Below are 12,511 nucleotides of genomic sequence, written 5' to 3' on the forward strand. Positions count from 1 at the left end.
ATTGCACCATGGCTTGAAAATTGCTCTGATAGGGAACATTCATCAGACTTGAGGGTGATCAGGGAAGCTGAGTTCTCAAGGAAGAGCAGGCACAGACAGGTAAGGGGAAGTAGCATGAGGAACATTTTGTTATCCTTAAAGGTATAAAAGTTTGGTGAGTTTGGGGGTGACAGTCAAAAGAGTAATGAGAAACAAGGCTAGCAAAGTCAGCAGGTCAGATCATGGTAAGTTGTCTGGACTTAACTTTGAGAAGTAGGAAGCTACTGAACGATTTAAGCAGAAGGGTGACGTGATCTAGTTTTGCATTTTAAAGAATTTCCTTTCGGAGTATAGAAATGAAACTGATAGCAAGCAGAAAAGGAAATACTGGAGGCAGCAAAACCAGTTAGATTGCTGCAGCTTCCTGGGTGAGAAATGACTGTGGCTGAACTAGGAAGAAAACAATGGAAAAGTGTGTGTGTGTGTGTGTGTGTGTGTGTGTGTGTGTGTGTGTATGAAAGGAGGGTTATGGAAAATTCTGTGTGTGTATGAAAGGAGGGTTAGTAATGTTGACAATTCGGCAAATGAAAGAACACAGAAAGTCAAAAGTGATGCTTAGGTTTCTAACTTAGGTAAATAAATAGTTATAGTTAGGTAAATAAATAGTTATACCATCCTGTGCACTCATGAAAGCTGAGGGTGGTTGCTTAGGGCATGATGATAATGTGCCTTTGATATGTCCAATAAGCAGTTCATATAACTTAAGTTTTCACATAAATAATGAGTGTTCATGATAGCAGGACTTTGCAAGCAGAAAGAGACTAAAACAGATGCCAGGAATGTTTCATGAACGAGTGAAACTATCATGGAGTCAGTAGATGACAGTCAATAGTACAATCAGTACTGTTCTAAAGCTCAGGTCAGAGGTCTAAAGAGGAAATACAGACTTGGTAAGTCTTCAGCAATAGGTGAGAGAATAAAGATCATCCAGAAGAGTAAAAGGGGTCTAGAGAATTAGATGAACATAAATAACCACAAGACGGGGTGGGATGGAGGCGGGGATTTAGCCAAGCATGGTGGTGTGCAACTATAGACTCAGCAACTTGGGAAACTGAGACAGGAGGATTGCTTGAGCCCAGGGATTCAAGGCTGCAACAAGCCATGATTGCATCACTGCATTCCAGCCTGGGAGAAAGCCAATGTAACAAAATAATCTGAAGAATAATGAAAGGGAAAGAAGAGCAAACACAGTTTAAGAAGTTTGGTTTTGAAGGAAAAGGAGATAGGATGACAGTCAGTGAGGAACATGGGCTTGAGAAATGTGTGTGTGTGTGTGTGTGTGTGTGTGTGTGTGTGTGTGTGTGTGTGTGTGTGTGTGTATGTGCAGTTTTTAATGATGAGAGAGACCTGTTCATACTCTAAAAGGGCAGAGAATAGGTTTGACAGCAGAAAGCAGAGGTAATCTGGATTTGTGAAGAACATAGCAAGGCCATCTGTAGAGCATAGGTGTGGGCAGATGCAGAAAAGTGAAGTAACTACTATGAAGAAAGAATGCTGCCTAAGGAAAAGGGGGAATTTCTGGGAAGCACTGAGAGCTTGGATGAAGCTGCAGACTAGAAAATTAAGGCAACCTTTAACTCTGTAACAAAGTGATTTCCCCCAGCTATGCTTAGCAGGATGGATACAGGCTCAAAGTATGCATCCAGGGATCAGACTCTACCAGCTGAGTATAACAGGCAAGTCAAGTCTACAAGTGACATTTGCAAAGGACAGCTGGGCCTATATAAGCTTAAGAGGGAAGGACATGAAGCTGGGAGAGGACTGATAAAGGGATAGGGGATTGGTCCAATGAGACAGAAAAGTAGTGTGGTGGAAGTAGCTGTATAAGAGTACAGAGGCCAGGCACGGTGCCTCAAACCTGTAATCCCAGCACTTTGGGAGGTCCAGGCGTGGATCATGAGGTCAAGAGATAGAGACCATCCTGGCCAACATGGTGAAACCCTGTCTCTACTAAAAATACAAGAGTTAGCTGGGCATGGTAGTGTGTGCCTGTAGTCCTAGCCACTCAGGAGGCTGAGGCAGGAAAATCGCTTGAACCCGGAAGGCAGAGGCTGCAGTGATCCGAGATCATGCTACCACACTCCAGCCTGGTGACAGAGCAAGACTCCGTTTCAAAAAAAAAAAAGAGTATAGAAAAACCTATGGTGGAAAAGAACAGTAAGGAGAGATAGAAGGAAAACCAGTGGTTATGAGAAGTGAAACACCATACTTCCACCCTCTCAGCTACCCACAAAATACAAGCCCCTGGGATCAGCCATTTTTTGACCTTATCTCCAACTCTGTTCTCCTTTGCTCCTGCCACCCACTGCTCACCCTCATACAACTTTACCACTGCCTTCTAGAATGCCAACTCTATGGTAAAACACACTGAACTTTCTCTCCACTTCCTTGTGGACTTTCCTGAAGACGCTGTCTCCCCTTCAGTCTTCCAAAGAGGAGGCTGCTCTTAACCCTCAATTCTGGGATGAATATCACTTACGAATTACTCGTCTCCATCCTCATGTACCAACACCAGTAGGCAGTGCCTTCCAGGAGGTTATCCTTTAACTGCCCTCTACTGACTCCATGACAGTTACTCATTTATGAAACAGTCCTGGCACCTGTTTTAGTCGCTCTTTACTTGCAAGTCCTGCTATCATGAATACTCATTATTTATGTGAAAAACCACCTCAAAACTGTCTGTGCCTACTCACTAAGAAGCAAGGAGCTGGGCTGAGCTCCATGGCTCATGCCTGTAATCCCAGCAATTTGGGAGGCTTAGGCATGCGGATCACTTGAGGTCAGGTGTTTGAGACCAAGCCTGGCCAACATGGCAAAACCTCATCTCTACTAAAAACAAAAATTAGCCAGGTGTAGTAGCGCGCACCTGTAGTTCCAGCTACTCAGGAAGCTGAGGCAGAAGAGTCGCTTGAACCCAAGAGGCACAGGTTGCAGTGAACTGAATTGCGCCACTGCACTCCAGCCTGGATGACAGAGCGAGACTCCATCTAAATAAATTAAATAAATAAATAAGCAAGCAAGCAAGGAGCTCAACTCCAAGAGGTACTAAAAGCCACCTGTGGTAGACTCAAAGTAAAGGGTTCAGCCTGTTTCGATCCTAAAAATAAATAAATGAAATGAATTAAACCAAATTAAAAAGGCAGACTGTGGAGAGGCTGGATCACTATAACCAAACTCTTCCTCCTGGATCACTCAGTGCTTTTAAACAATAGTAATTAAGAAAATACAACATATGACAGAGTTAATTAATTCTCAGTATTTCTTTGCCTAGTTCCTATAACCATCGTTCTAATTTATAATTCTACCCTTCTTTTTTTAATTCTACCCTTTCTAGTAGGAATGTTTTGTGAAACATCTGTCATCGATATTTCTGAATAACCAGTCCTCACTGACTAGGACTCCACCATCCTCACCTTACCACCTCCAATAGCCTCATTCCAGAGTTAGAAATATCATCACTTGATTTTTTTTTTTTTTTTTTTTTTTTTTTTTTTTTTTTTTTGAGACGGAGTTTCGCTCTTGTTACCCAGGCTGGAGTGCAATGGCGCGATCTCGGCTCACCGCAACCTCCGCCTCCTGGGCTCAGGCAATTCTCCTGCCTCGGCCTCCTAAGTAGCTGGGATTACAGGCACGCACCACCATGCCCAGCTAACTTTTTGTATTTTTAGTAGAGACGGGGTTTCACCTTGTTGACCAGGATGGTCTCGATCTCTCGACCTCATGATCCACCCGCCTCGGCCTCCCAAAGTGCTGGGATTACAGGCTAGAGCCCGGCCTCATCACTTGACTTTTTAAGAAAAGTTACTATGCTACTTTTGTTAATTTTATACTGTCTTAAAAAACAAACAAACAAAACAAGGTGCCATCACCAATATTTCAGATTCTTCTAACTTTATTCATCCATTATAGATCTAGAAACTAGTAATATTCCTTGCACATTGTTAGATAATCCAAACAATTCTGGCAGTGCAATTTTCACCCTTAAAATTGCAATCCAAATTGCTGGCATTTACCATGATTACAAAACCCAGATGATAAGCTAAAACTGGCCAATTAAAATTGGGGTCTGCTTTTTTTCTTTGAGATGGGAGTTTCACTCTTGTTGCCCGGGCTGGAGTACAATGGCACAATCTTGGCTCACTGCAACCTCCACCTCCCAGATTCAAGTGATTCTCCTGCCTCAACCTCCTGAGTAGATGGGATTACAGGCATGCGCCACCATGCCCAGCTAATTTTGTGTTTTTAATAGAGACAGGGTTTGGTCATGTTGGTAAGGCTGGTCTTGAACTCCTGACCTCAGGTAATCCACCTGCCTTGGCCTCCCAAAGTGCTGGGATTACCAGTGTGAGCCACCTCACCCAGCCTGGGGTCTGCTCTTACAGCAATTATCTGTATTGGTCAAAATACTGGTGCAAGATAAAATAAGGGGCATGAGAAAGTGGTGGGGGTGCTAAATATAGACTGTCTAGTGAATGTTAAGAACTCCTAGACTAATAGTGTGAGGCATTTGCCAAATTTCCTGTCAGAGCCTCACATAAACTGTGCCACGCAGAAAACAAGTCAGCTAGGACCCCAGACCAAGGCAATGAGATGTTGCATTCTACAAGAGACACCAAAGGCATTCTGGGATGCCTCTGCCTCTTCCTTTTACTATTTCAGAGCAAAGACCATTAGTCCTTTTCTGTCATTGTAATCCTCTTCAGCATCCCACACATCCCTTTGGGAGCTCCTGTACAGAACCTGACATTCTCTGGCCTTTGGGCTTTGCCCCTCCCCAACCCACCCCATGCCTGATGGAGGACCTCCCAGGATTCCAATGGCAGAAAAGTGCTTAAAGCATACACAAAAGTGAGCCAAAGATGCTATGAGGTTCTTCAAATACTGTCAGTAGTAGTAATCTTTTCCAGTTCTAAGACAAGAACAAGCCCTGTAGAGAAAAATGTAAATACCACAATTACCATATATTAAACTGAAAATAAAGCAAAGCACTTATATTTAGCTATTGTGGCAGCTGGCTGTCTCTGTGTAGGTCTCTGCCTGTGTAGGTCTTTGGAAAGATAACTTCTTTGACTATATGAGAAAATTCTAAATTTTGTCCTCCCACTACAGACCTTTTCAACAAGATAGGGTAAGAAAAAGTTACCAAGATAAGGTAATTACCAAGATAGGGTAAGAAAAAGTTACCAAGATAAGGTAATTACCAAGATAGGGTAAGAAAAAGCAGCATAAAAAAAAAGTAGTAACTAAATTATCATGGAAAACAGTTTCTTTCTGTCTTTAAAGAAAATAATGTAACGACTTTTTAAACTATAAAACCACTGGGTAAGAACAAGGCCTGAGCTTTGCAGCACACTGAAGAGAAAGTATTATTACACACTGTATGACAGTCGCATGCTAAGCATAAAAAAAAATTAACATCTTAAGTCACTACTCATTTAGCTTTAAAAAGAAGCAAATTATTACTTTTAGTTTTTTTTGTTTCTAAGACGAAGTCTCCTTCTGTCACCCAGGCTGGAGTGCAGTGGTGCGATCTCAGCTCGCTGCAATCTCTACCTCCCAGGTCCAAGCAATTCTCCTGCCTCAGCCTCCTGAGCAGCTGGGACTACATGCCATGTCCACCTAATTTTTGTAATTTTTAAGTAGAAATGGGGTTTTTCCACATTCGACAGGCTGGTCTCAAACTCCTAACCTCGTGATCTGCCCACTTCACCCTGCAAAATGCTGGGATTATAGGCATCAGCCACTGCACCTGCCCTACTTTTAGTTCTTTAACAAGAACATTAAAGACAACCTTAAAAAGTGAAGGAGGAGGGTTGGACATAGTAGTTAACACCAGAAATTCCAGCACTTTGGGAGGTGGACACGGGCGGATCACTTGAGATCAGGAGGGCAAGGCCAGCCAGGCAATCATGGTGAAATACAGTCTCTACTAAAAATACAAAAAAATCTGCTGGGTGTGGTGGCAGGTGCCTGTAATCCCAGCTACTGGGTAGGTTGAGGCAGGAGAATCACTTGAACGAGGAGGCAGAGGCTGCAGTGAGCTGAAATTGCCAAAGCATTCAGCCTAGGCAACACAGCTAGACTACGTCTCAAAAAAAAAAAAAAGTGAAGGAAGAGGTTAAAAATCTAAAATCTGACTGGCTGTGGTGGCTCGTGCCTGTAACCTTAGCACTCTGGGAAGCCAAGACAGGCGGATCACTGGAGGTCAGGAGTTCGAGAGCAGCCTGGCCAACATGCTAAAACCCTGTCTCTTCTAAAAATACAAAAATTAGCTGGGCACGGTGACACACGCCCATAATCTCAGCTACTTGGGAGGCTGAGACACAAGAATTACTTGAACCCAGGAGGCAGAGGTTGCAGTGAGCCCAGAATGTGCTACTGTACTCCAGCCTAGGTGATAGAGCAAGTCTCTCTCTCAAATATATATATATATATACATATATATATATATATATATGTATGTATGTATCTTACCATCAACTTGATGCAGATAAACATGAAGAACAAGACCAAACTTGATCTCCAAGATACAGAAACATGGCCATTCTGGTCTGATTATTAAAAACCCTACACTAGGAACAGAAAACCCATGATTCATTTCTCTGTACTGCTACCATGTTAGGGACAAATCAAGATTATCATCCCTATTTTTAAAATGGGGGAAATGCTCAGAGCCTACCTTCATGGCAAGAAGGCTGATGGGAAAAATAAGGTATTTAAAATTTTAACTTCCCAAGGAAAAAATCCTAAATAAGTTCAGTTTACCATACCTACAAGCCTTCCTCACCAAGACTAATGCTTCTTTTTGCCTCAACTACATTTATGTTTGTAGTGAGCCCTTACTAGCAACAAAAATGAAGCAATTTCCAGACATATTAATACAAGTTCCTAAACATGCTGGATACAAGAGTAACCTGAGGTTATTATTAAAAAGAGATTCCCAGAAACCATTTCAGATTTACTGACAGAATCATCAGGGAGAAACCCAGGAGTCTGAATTTCTATAAGCACACTGGGTAATTTCTGTGCTCTGGCAAAGTTTAAGAAGTACTGCAGCAAAAGCAACTCATTGCAGTGCAAGAGAGTAAATTAGAAATCCACTGATTAATCCACTAATCCCTTTCTTATTCAGTCTACTTCAGCATATTAACCTAATGCTGGTTAGCATTTCTGAGGGCCAACTATGTGCTGTCCTCTGTCGTAAACACACTGTATATGTTATTTCACTTAGTAGTAACAATAATAACCTTTTGGAGTGGATACTGTAATAGTTCTGTCCCAGTTTTGCAGAGAGGGAAAACTGAGGCTATATATAATTTACCTCAGGGCATGAGGTTTCTAAGTAGCTGCTGGCTCAAAACCACCCACTACAGTGATAAATTCCAGCATCAATTAAAAAAAAAGCAAACACATGTCAAGAGTTGAAATGGAAAATTTAGGTCTTTTGTTGATCAGTAGCTTCCCTGATCTCAACCTAGTTTTTAACCCTGCATGTGATTCAAGTCTTTTGCCTAGGTTAAAACTAAAACTAAATATATATTTTGGATGCAAGGTAATCATCTAATTGCTTGGAAAAAGACAAGCTAGCTACTCTATCTTTAGTACATACCTATGTGATCCTAAATGGGATGGAGCTGTGGACCTGGATTGAGGTGCTACTGTTGATTCAAGTGAACCCCTGAATAGTCTGTTCAATAACTAGGCTTTTATTTTGTTGTGAAGGGGAGAGAACCCAGATTAACCATTAAAATTTTAACTTACACTCACACCATAATAATGACTATCTGACTAATAATCCAAGTCTCAAAACAATTAACTGGCTACTAAGCAAAAATTCTATTAATATTTTACTGAGACACTGTAAGCATATTTACATTCACAAGATGGTCCCATTATGATAATTACAGCAACACTTAATAATACTTACAGTACTATTAAGTTTTATTTATTCCCCACATAACAGTATGGTCAGATTTAGATAAAAAAGTTTAGAGAAAAAACCAGTAAGCTTCATAACAAGACGTCACGGTGATCTGCTGAGCAGTGGTGACTGCATCCTATGATACACAGAAACCTACACAAAATGTGTAGTCCAATATGCACACATATTCTATGTATCAATTATATCCCAGAGAAATTACCATACACATATACCAAAAAACACATAAAGAAATGTTAAGAGCAGTATCATTTAAAATAGCATCTTAAATGTCCAACAAGAGAATGGATAAATTGCGATATATTTATATAGTGGAATAGTAAATAGCAGTGGAAAATGAACTAGAGCCACATATAACAACAACAAAACTCACAAAATGTTTAACTAAAAAAGCAAGTTTCAAATGATTACCTTCAATGTGATACCAATTAGTTTTAAAAACATGCTTTTTTAGATACATAACAAATGTACTACAAATATATAAAGAAATACATAGGAATATCACACACTAAAGATCAAATTTTGGAAAGCTTTGGTGAGGGAAGGGCAAAGAGAAGAAAAACACCTGAAGCCACAGTTGTTTTTCTCCTCACATACTTTTACCGTGTTTCAGTTCTTAAAAAGAATGGTGGTAGTTAAGTGTGATTTTTTAATAATCAGGCTAACAGTTACTTGAATCTGAAAATGTGAATGCTATCCCAAAAGCTAAACTTTAGTGGTATTGTAAAACCTCAAACTTTGTATTATTAGGTTAGGTCATATGAAATGGCTGGATTTGTTGTCAAATAACAATTCCATAGGGTTCAACCTAATGTTAAGAATTCTGCATGTGAAGAGCAAAGTGTTGGTAATCATTCATTTTTTACCCCAAAAATTCACTATAAAATGGTCTATATTTAATGGTAAGACTAAGAAAACAGGGAAATAAAACTGAAGTGGAATGGATGACTCAATTGTCAAAGGATGAAAAACAAAGGTAAACCATCTGATATACAAATTACATAACTTAGAAACACGTATTTTACAAAATGTGGCTAAACTACTTTCCACTGATATAAAGCATTATTACTTATTTTTTTTTTTTTTTTTTTGAGACGGAGTCTAGTTTTGTCACCCAGGCTGGAGTGCAGTGGCACGATCTCGGCTCACTGCAACTTCTGCCTCCTAGGTTCAAGTAGTTCTACAGCTGGAATTACAGGCACCCATCACAATGCCGCCACTGCACCCACCACCACACCTGGCTAATTTTTGAATTTTTTGTAAAGAAGGGGCTTCACCATGTTAGTCAGACTGGTCTTCAACTCCTGACCTCAACTGATCCACCCACTTCAGCCTCCCAAAGTGCTGGGACTACAGGCCTGAGCCACTGCGCCCAACAGCATTATTACTTCTTTTCAAAGTATTTGTATTCATACATATTATTAAATCCTTAAAAGACACTTGTTGGGCAAAACAAGTATTTATACATATAAAAACTGGAGTCCAGAGGAGAAACTGGCCCAAGGGCAAACAGGCAGTTACCAGTCCAAAAAAAAAAAAAAAATCAAAACTAAATCCAGGTTGTGTTCCAAAATTAGCTATATTAAATTAATCAGGTCAACAAACAAGTGATTTTTCCTTAGTTCCAGTCTAAGATTATGAAAAGAATTTAAGACAATAATCAGTGGAGTTCTGTTTCAATACAAAAAGTTCTAAACTATAACTCATTTTTTTGTAATATAAAACTCATTTTTCATAAAAATAATTTAGGTAATGATTAAACTATTAGATTAACTCATACAACCAATGCATTTATAAATTAACTAGAAAACTATAATCTTTCAGCAACACTAAAGACATTATACACTACATAAGCAGTCTCTCAATCCCCTTCTTTTCTTAAATGTTCAGTGCTAGTACTTTAAAAAAAAAAAAAAGTTTAAATTAGAATGTTGAAAGAAAGGTTTGAGGAAAATATTGAAGGAGACTCAGAGGTATTGTGAAAGTTTTTCAAAGATAACAGCAGTGGATTTTTTAGTGAATAAATACCACTTTTAAGAATAATCACAAAACTAAAAAATATACAAGAGGGACAGATATTTTTTTCCTGAGTGAATAGAGGCAGAAACTAAAAGAAAGGGGTCAGAAAAGACAAACAAGAACTTACTGAAGAGGAATTAACAGAGTCACTCCACAGCAAGAAGCACAAGAAACAGTGGTAGTACTGTGTCTGAACAGCCAGCTCCACCGGGAGAGAGATTTCATCGGTTCCCTATCCAAGCTGCAAGGACGCTACCCACAATTAAGAGAAAGAACTGGCCAAAGAATATGAGGGTATCTCGGTCATTTTTGCATATATTGGGCATTTTTAATCCAAGAAATATGCCTACTGAAACCTACCAATACCTACAATTCATGTCTTAAATACTCTTAATTGTACTTCCTTCTGAGTAGGAAAGATGAATGACAAGCTATGGAAATTGTTTCACGTATAAACGGCAGCCTAGATAGTCGAAATCAATCATTCAATGCCAGATGTCTCTGGTATGACCTGTTCTCCTCCTCAGGGTTCACTACAAGGAAACCAGCTGCCAGGAGACATGCATATTACACCATTAGAGAAGGGGAATGGGGAAGACCAACCTGCCTCTGCATTCAGCTCCTCTAGAAGCCCGCTGGTCCTCCAGGTAGCTCCTGTGTCCTGGCCGCCTACAGAATTATTGTGTTCTTGAACTACTGCAGCCGCCAATAAAGTGTCCACATTTACCACTTCTGGGTCAGAGCTGGTGTCAGACATATCATAATGAGCTACAACTGGAGGTCCATCTAGGGAGGAAAGAAAATGTATACTTGTATCTAACGTGTGGGGTGAAAAATACTTCTGAAACTAGTAAGAGCCCTCTAAATGTCAGTTGCCTTTAGTATTCTATCTGATCAGAAAAGCTGCACTTTATATATCTAACATTTTGTACATAACGTGAAAAGTGAAAAAGATACTCCAAGCTTACAAAGATGATGGACACATTTTGGAAGGAGGAAAAGGAGTGTTACTATGAAGAACAGAAGACAAGACTATACTCAACAATGTTACACTGAATTCCTGTCATACTTCTAAAGAGCAAGATTAAGAAAAAAAGGATGACTCCACAGAGAAAGTGGAACTGATTTCTTAAAGGAAAAAACTGATGTGAATTATTAAAACCCAATTTATATTTTTTTAAAAGGATGAACCTAGTTCTTTCTCTTACTGGTTAATATAAAAAGTCTCTAGCAGATTCAGAAAAGAAAATCAAATATGTTTTCCTATGTGCTAAAGAAATAAGGTTAACTCTAGAGTTCTATTTGACTAATGTATCTATTTCCAGTAAAGTTCTTTTATAAAATAACAGGGATGTTACACACTTTATGACATTCTACGAAAAGACAATACAACAAAATCCATTTTCAGGATTTTGTTTTGGATATCTTATGAGGGATTCTATTTTCTTTTCCCTAAGAAAGATAACCAGCTCTTATTCCAACTAAATGATATGCAATTTTATGGGTGATTTTATAGGAAGATTAATATTAAAGTTCTTACTGGAAGAGATCACTTGCACCCTCAAATCCCCCTAACTGGCTGAAAAAGGCAGCTGAGTTTCAAAGTAAATTACACAGCAGCAATTCATGCTAAAATAACTCAATATTCATGCTTGTAGAATAGATACATGCTTTAAAATACTAATTCTACCCCTTTTTAAAAAAATTAACAGCAAAAAGCAAAGTTTTCCTTCAAGTAAGAAATCCCACTACTATCCCTATTTTAATATAAAGCAGAAATAAAGGAATGCTGGTTTTTTTCTTCCAAAGGCTATCTATGAAGTGCAAGCTTATTTCCATAAAGGTTTTAAAATATCCAATAAATGAATGTCAAACACACCTATTTTATGAAACTCTTGACTATGAAGGAATGTGTATGTGCCAAGGAATCATAAAAATGTAACACAATGTAGTATTACTATTTTAACACAAATATCCATTGTGTAAATTGTCACTGAACAAAAACACACTTTGGGTATTGACCCATTAAAACTAAACTACCAAATCACAGGTTTATGTAGTAATATTTTTTAAATAAAAAATGACCAAACAAAAAAGCAAATGAGTTGTTAGGTGCCACTGTATAAAGAACAGACACGTCACAATATGAAATTCTGACGATCATGAAGTCTTCAGTTGACTACTTAAAAATAATATCCAAATCCCCTTAAGGGGTCAATCAATTCAATGACCATAAAATTCAACAGTGTGGCCGTGGTATCAGTTAGTAATTGATTTTAGTTTAGCAAAAAACTGATTCGTGTTTGAGGTTTTTCTTTTCTAAAAAGAAAAGAAAGATGCAATATTCTATGGTGTCCTCGTCAGAGTTCAAAATGATTATTATGGAATCAAGATACTGTGTGATGTCCAAATACTTGGGTGCAGAAGATATGAGGGCCAAGTACAATATTGACTATTTGACCATATGCTCTATTTTTTAAGGGTCTTTTTTTAGCTGTTTGTAGCAAGTTATTT

The 12,511-nt window shown here is 38.9% G+C and overlaps 1 protein-coding gene across 4 annotated transcripts in view; it reads right to left on the reverse strand.

Annotated features, from left to right (window-relative positions):
• The window catches only part of ARK2N (arkadia (RNF111) N-terminal like PKA signaling regulator 2N), a 102,201-nt gene that overhangs the window by 16,347 nt on the left and 73,343 nt on the right, over nt 1–12,511 (reverse strand). For 3 of the 4 annotated variants that reach the window (XM_074383522.1, XM_010335410.3, XM_074383523.1), the window contains exon 4: nt 10,601–10,783. The exons of the other annotated variant lie outside the window; for it this stretch is intronic. In XM_074383522.1, the coding sequence (XP_074239623.1) occupies nt 10,601–10,783 (183 nt within the window). The remainder of the gene's footprint in view (nt 1–10,600; nt 10,784–12,511) is intronic. 4 annotated transcript variants of the gene reach the window in all.

The sequence above is a fragment of the Saimiri boliviensis genome, chromosome 13 (assembly GCF_048565385.1).
Source record: "Saimiri boliviensis isolate mSaiBol1 chromosome 13, mSaiBol1.pri, whole genome shotgun sequence".
Lineage (NCBI taxonomy): Eukaryota > Metazoa > Chordata > Mammalia > Primates > Cebidae > Saimiri > Saimiri boliviensis.